General features: G+C 58.2%; 1 protein-coding gene across 1 annotated transcript in view; it reads left to right on the top strand.

The window, feature by feature from the left end:
• Window positions 1-16,196, top strand: part of CUX2 (cut like homeobox 2) — a 68,820-nt gene that overhangs the window by 45,077 nt on the left and 7,547 nt on the right. Inside the window, 14 exon segments of the mRNA XM_052796477.1 lie at window positions 5,131-5,209; window positions 10,064-10,201; window positions 10,392-10,518; window positions 11,364-11,440; window positions 11,523-11,589; window positions 11,863-11,911; window positions 12,663-12,767; window positions 13,342-13,533; window positions 13,643-13,701; window positions 13,830-13,878; window positions 13,987-14,086; window positions 14,334-14,508; window positions 14,510-14,970; window positions 15,976-16,077. Coding sequence (XP_052652437.1) covers window positions 5,131-5,209; window positions 10,064-10,201; window positions 10,392-10,518; window positions 11,364-11,440; window positions 11,523-11,589; window positions 11,863-11,911; window positions 12,663-12,767; window positions 13,342-13,533; window positions 13,643-13,701; window positions 13,830-13,878; window positions 13,987-14,086; window positions 14,334-14,508; window positions 14,510-14,970; window positions 15,976-16,077 — 1,780 coding nt within the window.

The following is a 16,196-nucleotide window of genomic DNA, read 5'->3' as shown; positions in this document are numbered from 1 at the left end:
TCTCCCGGAGCCGGCTGGGCCAGGATGCTGCGGAAAAAGGGGAGAAAAAAAAAACCTAATGAGCTGAATGTCCTCTGACTCTGCTCTCAGGAACTTTGCCAAAGCATCATTGAACTTGTCAGGAAGTATTACAACAAAATTAAGAACCAGCAGCAATTTTCTTGCGTTCGGGATCCTATGCTTTATAAAGTAAATTATTAATGCTTTTTTTTTTTCTCCGTTAAGCAGTTATTTGCAGCAGTCTCGGTATATTTCTCATTAGAAATAACATCATCTGAAGAACTTATATTGATTCTTTTTTTTTCTTTTTTTTTTTTAATCTCCGAATCATGAACGTGAACAACATATTTCTATGACGTTCCCTTTAACTAGAATTCTCAGCCTTTATTTTTATATTATTGATCTTTTTGACACGAATTGCTTTTTGGCCTTGTGAAAACGTTGTGAGCTGCTTCTGCCTTTGGAGGAATGGGCAAGGGGGTGCGGCGGAAGGAGGGGGGTGGGTGTGCGATGGGTCTGTGCGTGTATGCGATCGGTTTCTATGGGTGTGCAATGGGTCTGAGTGTGCAGTGGGTCTGTGGGTGTGTGCGATGGGTTTGTGTGGGTGTGCAGTGTGTCTGTGGGTGTGTGCGATGGGTCTGTGAGTGTGTGTGATGGGTCTGTGCATGTGTGCAATGGCTCTGTGTGTGTGTGCAATGGGTTTGTGTGCGTGTGCAATGGGTCTGTGCATGTGTGTGATGGGTCTGAGTGTGCAGTGGGTTTGTGTGGGTGTGTGTGCGATGGGTCTGTGGGTGTGCGATGGGTCTGTGTGGGTGTGCAATGGGTCTGAGTGTGTGATGGGTTTGTGTGGGTGTGCGATGAGTCTGTGGGTGTGCAATGGGCTTGTGCGTGTGTGCAATGGATCTGTGTGTGTGCGATGGCTTTGTGCAGGTGTGCAGTGGGTTTGTGTGGATGTGTGATGGGTCTGAGTGTGCAATGGGTTTGTGTGGGTATGCATGATGGGTCTGTGTGTGCGTGCGATGGGTTGGTGTGGGTGTGCAGTGGGTTTGTGTGGATGTGTGATGAGTCTGAGTGTGCAATGGGTTTGTGTGGGTCTGTGTGATGGGTCTGCATGTGTGTGATGGGTTTCCGTGGGTGTGTGATGGCTCTGTGGGTGTGTGCATTGGGTTTGTGTGGGTGTGCAATGGGTCTGTGGGTATGCAGTGGGTTTGTGTGGGTGTACAACGGGTCTGTGGGTGCATGCAATGGGTTTGTGTGTGCAGTGGGTCTGTGCATAGGTGTGCAATGGGTCTGTGGGCATGTGATGGCTTTGTGCATGTGTGCAGTGGGTTTGTGCACATGCGTGCAATGGGTCTGTGGGCGTGCAGTGGGTCTGTGGGTGTGTGATGGGTCTATGTGGTTGTGTGTGCGATGGATCTTTGCTGTGCGATGGGGGTGTGGGTGTGTGATGGTTCTGTGTGGGTGTAATGGGTTTGTGTGGGCATGCAGTGCATTTGTGTGATGGGTTTGTGGGTGTGCGATGGGTCTCTGTGCGTGTGATTGGTCTGTGTCCATGTGCAGTGGGTGTGTGTGAGGGGTTTGAGTGTGTGCACCATGGCTTTCTGTGGATGTACAATGGGTTTGTGGGTGCCTGCGATGGATCTGTGCACGTGTGAAATGGACTCGTCCATGTCCAATGGGTCTGTGGGTGTGCGATGGATCTGTGCACGTGTGTGATGGGTTTAAGGAGTTGGTCGGACGTGGGGCACCGGGAAGGCAGCAAAGGACCCCAGCACGAGGCGGGGGGTCCAGCCCCCACCACCCGCAGCTCTCCCTGGGGACAGCGGCTCCCTCCCAGGCTCTCCCCCTCGCCCCTCTGCAGCCCTCCCGCTCTCCCTGACTTCTTTACACATCAGCAAAAAAAGCGAGGAAAATAGCGAAGGCTTGAATGTATTTTTTCATCAGTTTTCTTCAACATTTGGGGTCTCTGCTGCTGCTTTCTCCCCCGACAGCTGTTCCTCTCCGCTGAAAAAGAGCTCATTTGTTGTTTACTGCCACCAGTATTTAGATGGAAATAACCCACTACTTATCCTGCACTTGATCTCATGGATATAAGAATAAACTCACCGCCGGTGCGATGCAAATCCCGCGCCTTTGGAGAGGAGATGCTCAGACGGTCGGTCCTTGCCGCTGTGCCGGGAGGAGGACCGGCTGTGCCGGGGGAGTTTTACCATTTTGTCAGTCAATTATAATAATATTTCTGCTTCCAAATGTTTAAAAAGTTGGCTTCGGAAGGTATAATCATGGCACAGAGGCCAGCCTGACAATAGTAATTAATTAGGCTATTACGCATTCTACAGTGATAATTGCTTTGCTGGAAAGTCACCAGCCATGAAAAGGACCCAGCGCGTAAATGTAATTTATCACACGGCGGCGATCCCGCGCCGCTGCCGTGCCTCACCTTGAGCCCGTGGATGCTGCAGAGGGAGACGGAGGGAGGGGGGAATAGAAATTAATAGTACATCGATATATAATGCGGAGGCAGAGCTCGCCGCTGGCCGCAGAGGGCTTTGCGGGCGGAGGGAGAGCGGTTGGCAGCGGGTTTGACGTTGGCGGTGGGTTTGCTGTCGCTGATGGGCATCGCAGTGATGGGGGGAGCGGGGACGATGCCATGCTGACCCCGCCGAGCCAGGGCTGCTTGCGGGAATGTTCAGCTCCCCCATTTTTAGCCATTTTCTCCTCTTTTTAACAGGACACTGGTGATGTCACCCTCTCAGATGGGGGCACAGGGTTTGGTCCTGGCTTCTGCCCCAAGAAAGCAAGGATTTGGGGTTTTTTATTACAAAACCTTGATTTTAGGGATGATTTGGGCTTTTTCTGGGTGTCTGTTCAGCTCTATGTGAGGAATAACAGTGCTTTCAGGGTTGGGGTGATCTGTCCCCATGTAGGACTCAGAGCTGCTCCGGCAGGAATCTCCCCTGGCATTTTGGTGAATTATCCCCATCTGGAAAAGGTCACTGAAAATTTTAAATACCTTTTTCACTGACATTTCCTTGAAGTTTAGTGGAAGTCCTAAAGAGCGGAGCGGATGCCTGGCTCACCACCCGGCCGATCAGCCACACCGGTGATTCCCCAGTCCCAACATGGGCTGAAACATGCTGGCCCCAAGCCAGAGCCCAGCGCGGGGGGACGGGGCAGGAGCCAGGGCTGATGAAATGGCTCCCAAATGCCTCCTCGCCAGCAAACTGGGGGTCCTGGAGCTCCAAGTAAGATGCTGATGGTAGTTAATGGGTGAAAAGGTGTTATGTCACGTCTGTGGGTGCTCCCTGAGAAGGTGGGCTGAGTGGTGGGTCGACCCCTCACATGAACCAGGTGGAAAGCTGGATCTGTCCCCAGTGAGCCCGTGGCAGGTGGCCCTGGAGAAGCAAGGTCCACAGGACCGTGGTGTGGGGATGCTGCAGGGTCCTGCTGTGGAGGATGACGCTGTCTCAAGGGAGGTGAAACTCTTCAGAGCAGCTCGAGCAGGTCCAGGTATCCCCGTCGCCCCGCGGCAGAGCTGTGCCGGCGGGTTGTGCCCACTCCTGCTCCTCTCCCGTGCAAAGTCCGAAGAGTGAGGGAAGTGGGGGGTGTCACACAGGGCTGACACTGTGGAGCATCCCAGCACCGCCGTGTCTCTGCATCCTTATGGAACCCCCCGGCAGGGCTCCCTGTGCCACCCCAACGCCGCATGCCACTGGCGAGCTCTGCAGGCACAACGCTGTCCTGCTACAACACACCGGCAGTGCCACTTGCTGTCTGCTTGCTGCCTCCCCCCTCTCTTCCCCGTTTTATTATTATTATTTTAAAGCACCCCGAAGCCAAGCGTTTTTGCAGAATGCTGAAGAAAAGCGCCCAAATTCCTCCTCTGCTGGAAACGCAGCACCGAGAAAGTAGGTTTGTGTACGAGACGCTATAAAAAGCCCGGCTTATACAATTTTAACAATAGAAAAATGATCTTTGTGCTCCAGTGCCTGCGAGCTTGGAAGGAGAAGGCGGTTTGCTCAGGTGGCTGCTGGATTACAAATGAGTGGTTTGCTTTGGGTTTGAATGACAAGCAACCGCAATCCAGGCTGGCGGGGCGAGCCAGGAGCTCTGCCGGCACAGAGGGAATGGGCGGAGGGAAAAGATGCTCCGGCGTGGGAGCTGCCACGGGGCTGAGGTGCGAAGTTCGGGCTTTGTTTGATAATTAGCCCTTCGGTGGCTTAGGAGTGGTTTAATTAACTAGTCCACTGTTGGTAATAGCATGTCTGCCAGCACCGAATGCCAGGCGGGCACCACTTCCTCCATCACTGGATGGTGTGGGCGCCCAGTTTGGATCAAACTGGGCATTTTCCAGCTGGGAATGTGTCGCCTCCATCCCCTGTCTCCTGTGCCCGGGGCGGCAGGGACACAGAGATCCGTGTGTCCCACTGGCATCCCATCCCATCCACTGCAGGTGGGGCTGGATGTGCAGGGTTAGCAAGGGGACCCTCGGCAAAGTAAGTGCGCTGGAGCCTGGTGGGCAGCCGGCCCACCCTGAGGTGTCATCATGCCTTGAAAAATTAAGGGGAGTAAATGATTCATGCTCATAAATGTTGGATGGGAGTGCGCGGCAGACTAATATGTTGTTCGGTTATTAGCGATGCAGCGTGCCATCTCCTCACCACCCAGCCGGTGCGAGTGTCTCTGGCACCCCAGCAGCCTGGCAGCTGAGGGGGATGGGGATGGGGACGGGGATGGGGACATGAGCAAGAGGAGATGTCACGGTCCCAGCACAAGCATCGCTTCTGCCCGCAGCATCATACTGGGAGGGTGGCTGGAGAGGGCTGTGTGCCGGATCCGGCCCGGCAAGCACAACAGGCAGGCTTCTTTATTTCTTATTTAAGCACTGACATTAAATTATAATTTTCATTTACTCAGAGCACATCAATGATTTAGGGCAACGTGACATGGCAGCGGCGCGAGGAGTTTAGCCAAAGGCAGTGAGCGGCTGCATGGGGTGCGGAGCGGGCGCAGAGCCGTGCCGGGGGGGACTCGTGTGCCGGTCATGGGTGGCACTGGTCCCGGTGGCCTGGCAGAGCTGGTTCCCTCCTCCAGGCCTGTCTCTGACCCCCTTTTTCCATCTCCCTGCAGGTGATTGCACTTAGTAAGAGAAGCAAGGAGGCTGAGACGGCTTTCCTGAGCGTTTACAAGCAATTAATCGAAGCTCCAGGTAAGCAACGCGGTGGCGACCTGGCTGCCTAACGAGTCGCGTGCCGGCACCGGTGCCGAGAGGAGCCAGTGAGGACCACGGCAGTGCTGCCGGCCCTGTCCCCGGTGCAGCTGGCGTCGCCAACCTCCGCTTGCGCATGGTGCTCTGGAGATACCAGCCGAAGAGAGGAGTGGAAACAGCTTTTGCCATCGCTGTGTTTCAGCCCCTGAGCCAAATGCATCTTGACATTAGGAAAGGAATACATTTGCTCAGCCCTTGTAATAACACTGCGGCTATCCCCAGTTGCCTTTTTGACGGTAAGTTAACTGAAACGACTGAGAGCCGGCTCGCAGTACTGCTCCTGGCACCGGCTGCAGCTCAGGGATGGCTTTCCCCATTTCACCGCCATGCCAGGATGTACCCCCTGTGCGGGGTGCCGCTCAAAGTCTTGGGGGGGGCGGAAACTGAGGCACGGGGCAGCCCTGAGGCTTGTGTTGGCAGGGTCGGTGCTAGGGCCGGGTGAGGGGGCTGGGACTCCCCTCCCCGCCGCTCCCCGCGTGGGCTCTGCCGTGCTCTGAGCCAGGGGGGTCCAGGCACGGCGGCACGGAGCATCCCCTGGCACGGCGAGGACGGAGAGCTGCAAACGGCTGAAGATGCGCAGAAGGGCTCCTGCAGGGCCACTAATTCATTTTCCAGACATTTAGGAATAACAAAATGTTTTAATGATTTCTTAGGGGAATTACGGAGACATATTTTTGTCCTCATTAAATTTTCTCCTGTGCTACAAGAACCAAATGTCAGCTCGGTTTCCAGAACCCAGTTATCTTCCCTCCCCACCTCCCCGCGCTCACCCGCCCTGCTCCTCCTGCTTGCACACGTGTGCACATGGATGCACACACACACACGCAGATGCATACACATGCACGCAGATGCACACGCATGCACACCCCAAAACTGCTACCCTATGGTCTCTGCACCCCTCCCCCTCCTCCTCCTCCACCCCTCTCTCTGCTCTCCCGCAGCATCCATGTCTTGCTCCCCTCTCCCCTCCTGCTCCCCAAATCCTCCCACCCGTCATTTTGTCCCCGTCTGCTACATGTCCGTGTGTCTCTCGACAGGCGAACTCTTTGTGGAATACTTTACAAGCGCCACATAAGTCCTGATTCGACATTTTTTGCTTTGAATGGCTGCTGTCAACACAAATCTCTGGCAGAGACTGTAACGGAGCCTGATTGCTCAGCAAGTATTTTGATAAGTGAGCTGGCTGTGTGTCTGTAATTACGGGAGAAAACCGTAAATCTTTTGGATATTGTTCACACAGATGTGGCGTGAAGGGAAGGGGGGGAAGCAGTAAAATGTGTTAAAAGCATAATTAATGTCATTGTTGTTAGGAATGATTTGATTTAAGGCTGACTTTAACTCGTGGAGGGATTCGTAGGGCACCGGTGGATGTGTTTGAGCAGGTTGGGATGGGGTGGCGGAGGAGGCGCCGCCCCGGTGGCAGAGGTGACAGAGGTACCATGAATGCACCGCGCATGCACTGCAGATGCACCACAGATGCACCGTGGATGCACCATGGGTGTACCATGGGTGCCCCGTGCTCCTCTTGGAGCCGGACAGCAGCATGGAGCAAATGTCACCCTTCAGCCCTCAGCACAGAGACCTCTGCTGAAGACCAGGTCAAGTGGCCAGGCCCTGGCACAGGGATGAGCTGCTGGTCCCCAGGGACACGAGTGCTCCCTGGAGCTGTGCATGCTCAGGAGAAGATGATGAGCACCCAAGATGCCTCCTGCCCCATCCCGCCATCACATGGGTGCCTCGAGCTGCTCCAGTGGCCGCACAGCAGCTGCATGGTGCTGCGGTGGGGGTGTCTGGGAGCGGGTCTGCCAGCGACCCAGACCCCCTCCAGCATGGGGAAAGGCCCCTGGTCCTGCTCCCCCGTGCCAGGGCTGGGGACACCAGGAGGGATCCCTACCCACCCACCCGTTCCTGCTGCAGCACAGCCGGTGCCACTAAAGGACAGCCAATAACGCCAGCTAGTGGCAGCACTTATTATATATATATTTTATATATATATGTAGTGGGAAAATGTATGAAGCGATAGATAAGCATGCCTGGGCAGCGGTTTCTGCTTTGCAGTAGGGACTTGCCATTTCCCCCGTGAGCTGGCTGTGCCATAGTCGGTGGCTGATGCCATGCCGCGGCCCCTGGGCGTGCGGGAGCTGCTGCGGGCAGACGCAGCGCCGGAGTGTGCGGCACCCCGAGGTCCTGTTTTGGCACGTGCCTCTCTCGCATAACCCGTCACCCGGCTGTGCCGCCGGTGAGTCACTGCCGTGGTGGGGCTCGCAGCTGCACGGCCACTCGGCTGCGGCATCAGTGCCGTCTCTAACCTGTCCCGATGGGGGCCATGACCCACGCAGGGGGGACTATTCCCTGCGCCATGGACAGTGTCCCGAGTCCTCCCGTGCGGCTCAGGGTGTGACAGCAGGTGGCATCCCCGGTGCCTTGGTGTGAGCAGATGATGCGCTTGGTTTTGAGGGCTTCCTCTCTCCAGCCCTGCAGCGGGAGGGTTTGTTTGCTGGCAGCAAGAGCACTGCACGAGCATGCGTGAACATGGTGCGAGCTTGGTGCAAGAATGGTGCAAGCATGGCACGAGCTTGGTGCTCGGTCCTGGCAGTCCCTTGGTGCATCCAAACACCTCGCATGTGGTGGCGGAGCCGGCCCTGCAGCCAAGGACAGCACTTTCCCAGTGGCTGGACATGTGATATTAGCACGATGTAATTAATCCAGCCAGGCATTTTGCATCAGTGCTGCCCCAGCTGACATAGGGAGCAGAGCTGAAGTGCCCCTTGCTCCTTTCCCTTCTAAAAGCTCCGCTCCCGACCACTTCGTCCCGGGATGTCAGCTCCAAACGGAGAGCTGTGTGCTGGGGGATCGCGCCAGCTGTATTTCAGCAGCAGGGCTGTGACTCGTGGGAGGGGAAACACTGACCTGAGGAAAATCCCCGGAGCTTTATCACTCGGGCCAGTTCCTCCCATACTATTTCTCATCACGGGGGCGAGAGGAGTTGCCGGTGCGGATCGGATGGGTCCTGCCCCGGAGTTTATCCCTGTGGCGGCGGCTTGTGGGCTGGCGTGGAGCCACCGGGGCTGGAGGATTGCGGGGGGGGACCCCAGCCCCCACTGCCTGTGAGCTGGAGCCCTGGAGCACGGGGTTTAATTAGCCGTATCGTTATCTCAGCTCATGTACTTACGGGTGTTATTAATGGCTGTGAGAGCATCCAGTCCAGTTTGGGGCTGTGCTGCATCGCCGCGACCCCCTTTAATGGCGCACTCCCACATCCTTGGATGGCGAACTTGCCCGAAGGATGCTAAGCTGTGGCTCCAGTACTGGCCAAACACCACGAGCAGGCTGGGAGGGTCCCAGCCGAAGCTGAGTGCCCCTTTCAGTGCCAAAGCCAGCAGCGTGCTGGCAGGGCTCAGCACCTGCCTCTGGATATGTCCCCATGGCTGGGATCTGGGCACAAACCTTTTATCCTGGTGTGTCCGTGAGATCTCTGTGATGTCCAGCGGAAAGAAGGGGGGTTGTTCCCTGCGGAGAAGGATGCTCCAGGGGCTTTCGGCATTAGCACGCGGGGTCTGGCGGTCGCTGGTCCTGTGGGGAAGCTGCATGGTGGGCGCTGTGGTGGAGACCTGCACCCCACGGCCACAATGCTGTGGGATGGGAGGGCAGCGGCAGGTTGGTGGGACTCCCGAACCCCATCTTGGGGGGCACATGTCTTGGCTTCGCTGATTTGCAAGGAGCATCCGTGCTGGGCACTTGCAGTGAGGATCACAGGCCAAATCCTGCGTCTTTCTGCCAGGTTCACCCCAAAGACACCCGGTGCTGCGGTTGGGCTGTGCCAGCGCAGCCCCAGACCACCCCAAATCCAGCGGCGGGGCCGTGGTGGCAGTGCACCCCGTTCATCCCGCACTGCTGCTGTCTCAGCCGGGGACTTGCTGAGTAGAAGAGCTGCTCTGCATCCCGTTCAGAGCAGAGGCAGCCAGTTCTTTGATTTTTTTTCCATCACTGTTATTATTTTTTACCCTTGGATGCTTGCCACGTGTCCGTGCCGTACAGTAGCGTGCCCGGCTCCATCCCACTTCCCTGTTTGTCTAACTTTTTGACCCTGGAGAATTCAAATCTATTTTATTTCCTCTTCTTTTCTAAAAAAAAACCCCCAAACCTATATTAACCTGGCTCAATAGGAGGCATTTTCTTGAACTTATTAAAAAATCCAGACTTGTAAATTAATTTGTTCATGTTGTACAATGGCAGTGCAGATGGACTCATTAGCATGCACACAACAAATAATTATAGATGAATTTTTAGCTGGCCTGCTTAATGGGCTTGCTGGGTTAATTATGTCAATGTATAATTACATCAGCCCTGGGAGACATAATGGCACACCCTGCTGAGCAGACACTAGCTAATGATGGTGTAATGCTGACAGAGGGAAGACGGACGGCTCTGAATGCACCTGCTTACCTCGGCACAAACCGCCATTGTCTGCGCCCAAACGGGCCGGCGCTGGCGGCACCGGGGCCACCGGTGCTTCGGGTGCCAGCGGCTCGCTCGGGGAGGTGGTGCCCCCATGCAGCCCTGCTGGTCCCCACACGATGGAAAGTGTGGGACCGAGGGGTGTCCTCATGGCACCTGGCACCCCATGGCGTGCCCCGGGGCTGGGAGGGCACCCACTCTGGTTTTAAGCAGGGTGCAGAGGGAGGCTGCCCTGGAGTGGGCGGCAATGAGGGTGGGCAGTGGGTCCCTGGGGAGGTGGGAGAGGGCTGGTGGCGGGTATCCCTGCTGCTCACCGCTGCGTCCCGTGTCCCGCAGACCCTGCTCCTGTGCTGGAGGCTGCCCGGAGCCTGGAGGACCGGCTGCAGCAGCTCCAGCGCCTCGAGCCTGAACCGGCCCCCCTGAAGGACATCAGCCGCCCCTGGAAGAAGCACCTGGAGCTCGTCGGCACCAAAGGTACCCTCCGATGCCGGCTGCCTGGTCGGACGAGGGTGGCAGTGTCGGCCCCCCACCGGGTCCCCCCACATGCCTCTGAGCATCCCTGGGACACAGAGGGGAGTCCTCAGGGCCAGGACCTGGCCTGTGGTCCCCAGCGGCCACCGCTGCTGTCCCCTACGCAGCTGTGTGAAATGTGTCCCCCCCGCAGAGCGCAGAGAGGGGACGTCACCAGCAGCCGGGCTCACGGCAGCGGCCGAGCCCCTGCTCTCCGGTGTCGACGGCAAAGGACTGTGCGCAGAAACCTTGCTGCAGAGAAATGAGGCAGAAAAGCAAAAGTACGTGAGTACCGGGAATGGGGTCATTTTGGGGTGCTGCGGGAACGTGTGGCTCTGTCCATGCTCCCACACGGCGGTGTCCATCTGTCCTTCCCTCTCCTCCTGCCCTTTGCACCTCCTTTGCTGTCTGGGTTGAGAGCGGATGCATCCTGTCCAGAAACATGATACACAGTCTTGGGTGCTCTGAGTATCCGTCTGTCCATCCATCCTCGATCCCAGGCAGTTTTTGGGCAGCAGCAGGCGTGGGCAGAGCCGGGGCAGGTCCCTCCTGCCGGCCCCTCATGCCGTCTCCCTGGCACGTGGCTTTGTTCGGACAAATGGGTTAAATCCAGGTCGGTGGATGAACCTCATTAAATGGCCTTTTAATTTGGAGGCTCCCAGCTTTCTCGGTGCCTTCATTGTTATTCCTTAACACGCTGCACCGGGAAACAAATGAGGAATCTTTAAACCCTAAATTGCAGATCTCTGCGAGTAAGTTCCTGGCAAGTGCAGGCTATAAATAATGCAGAATAACTTTTCCCTGATTGCTTCCCCCCCCTCCAATTAATTACAGGCAGGGGTGGGCTGCCATCTCCCCCATCAGAGGGGTTTCAGCGACAGGGATCAGGGACCATTTTCATCCCAAAGTGAATTTTTTTACACCTGGGGCAATAAACCCCTTAACATCAGGGCATAACATGGCTCGAACACATCCTGGCATCCACCAGCCGGTGTTTCCCCGACATCTCCAAGCGATGGGGTAGAGGAGGGGACGCAGCGAAGGGCTCTCCGTGCGCCCTTGGGGGGCTGCAGCTTCGGCACGGCCGCGGTGACACCGGCACGTCGCTGATGCCCGTCTCTCGCAGGGGGCTGCAGGAAGCACAGGTCACTTTGGCTGCTCGGCTGGGAGAGGCAGAGGAGAAGATCAAAGTGCTCCATGCAGGTACGGGAGCTGGGGCAGGGACCGCTGGCCACGGGGTGCCAAACTCCCACCCTGTGGCTCACCCTCCTCTTCCTCTTCCCAGCGCTGAAGGCCACCCAGACGGAGTTGCTGGAGCTGCGGTGTAAATACGACGAGGAAGCCGCGTCCAAGTAAGTTGCTGGTGATGCCCAGTCGTGCCTGGAGGCCATTGGCATGCCCAAGGCTGAGCCGAGCCGCCTGCGGCAGTGCCGGGACGTCCCCATGGTGCTGCTAAATGACTTGAGGAGCTGAGATACTTTAAGCGACCGCAGGAGCATCCCAAGTCATCGGGGCTCCCTGTGTCTGAGACGCCTTGGCTGCAGCACAGGCAGAGCCCTCGCCGGCCATGGAGGTCTGCATCCGTGCCTCCACACCAACTGACACCTCTTGCTTTCTTGTCACAGGGCAGACGAAGTAGCCATGATCATGACGAACCTCGAAAAAGCCAACCAGGTGAGCCGAGAGCCGACTTTCCAGCCAGTGCAGGGCACATACCCTGCTCCCCCTCGGCTGTGCTCAGCTGTGGCCCCCCAGCCGCTGCACCCACCACAGCACCCCGAGCATCCACGTGGCCTGCATGTCTGTCCCTGAAAATGGTACGGGGCAGCAAGGCTCCAGGACTGGGAAGCCCTGCAAAGGGAGGCTCTGGTTTCCTTTGCCCAGCAGCTCCTTCGAACCAGCCCGACGGGACCCCCTGCCCCATGTTGAAGGTCACTGGTGTGTTGGGGCTCCCACTGGGCTCTGCTTCAGCTGCTGGAGCCGGCATTTGTCACCTCCAGCCTCTCCCGGGTGTTTCAGGGCATGACCTGCACCAGCCTGGTGTTGGTTTCTGGCATAATTACTTCTAGTCCTATCCATTCCTATTCATTAGGTTTATTTAATTCTGAAAATGTAGATACAAATAAATGCACGTGGATAATAAAAGAGGCTTAAAGAGCTATTTGCACGTAAATGTGGCCTTTTGGGTTGACAAAAGGCAGTGTCCTGGAGGTGGGCTGCAGCCAGTGCCCAGGGATCAGGACTGGGAACCGTGTTAGGATGTGGAGAGCCAGAATACATTGAGGGGGGCTTATGGTGACGGCGGTGGGAACAGGATGCTCGGGAGAGGCGTGGGTCGGTGCAGATCCTGGGGCCCCACTCTGCCCTGTGTGGGGTGGGATGAGCAACGGGTGCCCGGCCTGATGCGCTTTCTGCTCTCTTGCAGCGAGCAGAGGCGGCACAGAGGGAGGTGGAGAGCTTGCGGGAGCAGCTGGCAGCCGTGAATAGCTCCCTCCGCCTGGCCTGCTGCTCCCCACCAGGCACTGCCGGGGTGAGAGCACCCCTCGGGGCCGGCAGCACCCCATCGCAGCTGGCAGCACCCCATCATGGCCGGGAACATCTGTCACAGTCAGGAGTATCCCGTTGCACTTGGGACCATCCCTGTCATAGCTAGGAGCACCTCATTGCATTCAGGAGCACCCTACTGTGTTCAGGAGCATCCCATTGCACTTAGGAGCACCCCGTTGCATTCAGGAGCGTTGCATTCAGGAGCACCCTTTTGCATTCGGGAGCACCCACCATGTTCGGGAGCAAGCCCAAAATGCCCGTGACTGAGGCATTTTTCCACCATGGGGTAGTAGCGTTGGCCATGCCCTACCTGCAGCCCCAGCCTCCTATGGGGAGGGAGACGTGCACCCCCATAGCACCGAACAGGCATACCTGGGAGACCTGTAAGGGGAGAGGAAAGCTCTGTTCCTCCCCAGGGCTGTGTCACCCTGGGTCCCCATCCCTGAGCACTGAGGCCTGGGCTCACCTGCTCCCTGTGGGGACGCGTCTGACGGGGAGGGTGGCCCTTGTCCCCGCGTTGCGTGGCCGGGAGCTGACGGTGTCCCCTCTCCCGGCAGGACAAAGTGAACTATTCCATGTGCTCAGGGTCGAGGCTGGAGGCGGCTCTGGCTGCCAAGGACCGGGAGATCCTGCGGCTCCTGAAGGATGTCCAGCACCTCCAGAGCTCGCTGCAGGAGCTGGAAGAGTCCTCTGCCAACCAGATCGCTGAGCTGGAGGGGCAGCTGGCCGCCAAGAATGAAGCCATCGAGGTGTGCCCACGGGGGCTAGGGGCTTGCCAGGGAGGGTTGGGTGTGGGTCCAGCTGTGCCGGGCGTGCACCGGGAGCCAGCTGCAAGGACTCCCCCGCTCTGCTCCGCAGAAGCTGGAGGAGAAGCTGCAAGCACAGGCGGACTACGAGGAGATCAAAACGGAGCTGAGGTATGGCTTGACGTGCATCCACGCCTGCCACCGGCACCCACGGCACGCTTCAGCAGCCGTAACGCTCGGCGGCTTGACGGCAGCAAAAAGCCATGCCCGCCGAGTCACCCCCCTTGTCTCCCTCCCAGCATCCTGAAGGCGATGAAGGTGGCCTCCGCCAGCTGCAGCCTTCCCCAGGCAAGTGCCGCGGCGCGTGCCGACACGCTCGCCGGGCTGTGGCGTGCGTGCCAGCCCTGCCGCCGGTGGCTCTGTCGCCCTTTCCCATCTCGGCTTGGCTCCTTGCAGAGCATATCGAAGGCAGAGGAGGCCCTGCTGCTGGGGAAGGAGGCTTTCTACCCCTCCCAGAAGTACCTGCTGGAGAAGCCCAGCCTCCTGGCCAGCACTGGTAGGGTCCCCGGGTCCCGCGGCATCCCCGGTCCCACCAGGAGCATCCCTGGGAACGTGGGTGGCAGGGCCGGATCCCGCCCCGGCTGTGGGAAGGAGCCCGGAGCCAGCAGCGGGGCAGGGGGAGGACACGGGATGGGAATACCACCTGGGGAAACTGAGGCAGGAGATGCTTTGCTGCGGGGCTGCGCCGGGGCTGCTGGCCGGGGCGACTCTAGTGCATCTCCCTCTCTCTCGTTCATCTCTAGAGGAGGATCACTCTGAAGATGAGTCAGGGAAGGATTCACTGGGCATGGAGCAGCCGTACCCATCCCCCCAGCACGCCCCAGCGGACGAACCTGCCTCCCCCACTCCTCTCCCGCCTCTGCCTGGCCCCGGCCTCGCCCCCGACGGCCCCCGGACTTTCTCCCTGTCTCCCTTCCCGGGGGGGTGAGCGGCTTTCAGGGGACCCCAAGGCCCCCCACCTCCCGCCGCCCGCTTACAAGAGCGAGAGTGCCGGGGGGGGGCCGCCTTTCCCCTCCACCTTCTTCGGAGCCAAAAGCACCACCGTGCCCCCCAGCACTGTGCCAGCTGCCAGCGCCGCCAGCCCTCCCAGTGAGCCGTCCGAGGGCAACGCCGGCAGCTCTGCCGACGAGGAACAGCTGGACACGGCCGAAATCGCCTTCCAGGTGAAGGAGCAGCTGCTGAAGCACAACATCGGGCAGCGGGTCTTCGGGCATTACGTGCTGGGGCTGTCACAGGGCTCCGTCAGTGAGATCCTGGCCCGGCCCAAGCCCTGGCGCAAGCTGACGGTGAAGGGCAAGGAGCCGTTCATCAAGATGAAGCAGTTCCTTTCTGACGAGCAGAACGTGCTGGCCCTGAGGACTATCCAGGTGCGCCAGAGAGGTGAGTGGTTGGGGTAGCCCTGGCCGACGGGTCCTACCCTGGGATGCTGCAAGCGGTGCCATGGGATCCCTTCCCAATACACCCCGGTTCACCCCAGCAGCACCCCGGGGTGCCCCATGCCACGGCAGGGGTGCCCACCAGCCCACGATGTGCTGGCAAGACAGGCAGGGATGCATGCGGAGTCACCGGCAGTGCTCGGGGATTGTCCCTGGTGGTCCTCCGGCTTGCTGCGGTGTGGGATGGAACCAGCCGCCGGGTGGGATGGAGTCCTGGCAAATGGTAGCAATTGACAACAACCCATCATCATGGAAGCTGCATCCCCAGACGTGCTTTATTCATTTATTCTGACAAGTGCCATTTAATTATTCATTAGGCTGTTCCGTGGCATATGAATCAATGTGCTCGGGAATATTTCGTTAAAATAATGAAGTCTTAATGCTGCGGGACCTCGGCGCGGTGTCGGCACCGCCATGAAATGGTAATGCCCGGCTCTGGGGATGGCAGCTCCTGGCCCCGTCTCAGTCGTGGCAGCAGTGGTGGCTGGTCACTCAGGTCCCTGCGGTGGCACAGGGACCGGGCAATGCAGGTCCATGGTCCGTGCATCTGCTGGCGTTTCAACCCGCAGGGCTCTGGTTTATCCCCTGGATCCGATCCAGCATTAACCCTTCGCTTGCACAGCCAGGAGGACACAGTGCCAGGGATGGCGGACATGGTCCCCGTGCCTGTGTCTCCGCTCAGCACCCTGTGCGCCGGTGGGGAGCGGGTGCCCTTGGATGGGGTGAGCAAGGTGGCCAGGAGATGCCATGCCGGAGGCAAGAGCTGGCAGTGGGGGCTACCGGGGCTCCCCACGCTCCAGCTAGCGACTAATCGGGAGTGACATTTGTCTTAAAACCAGCATCCCTAAAAATAATTGAACATGCGGAGCAGTAAATACTTCCTGACATACAAGTGAAGCTTGTAAAACCAGCGCCGGTGACAAAACTGTTATCCTGCCTCTTTGATCAGGTAGCATCACGCCGCGGATCAGGACGCCGGAGACCGGTTCTGATGACGCCATCAAAAGCATCCTGGAGCAGGCGAAGAAGGAGATCGAGTCGCAGAAGGGAGGTAGGTCCTGGTGTTTGGGTGGCCCTGGGAGTGGCTGAGCCCCTGCTCTGCCCCTGTGGGAGCAGCACTCAGAGGGGTGCTGGTGGCTGGGTGCTGCATGGCTGCGCATCCCACAGCAT

The sequence above is a fragment of the Harpia harpyja genome, chromosome 9 (assembly GCF_026419915.1).
Source record: "Harpia harpyja isolate bHarHar1 chromosome 9, bHarHar1 primary haplotype, whole genome shotgun sequence".
NCBI classification, from domain to species: domain Eukaryota; kingdom Metazoa; phylum Chordata; class Aves; order Accipitriformes; family Accipitridae; genus Harpia; species Harpia harpyja.
This window is presented reverse-complemented; position numbering and strand designations above follow the sequence as displayed.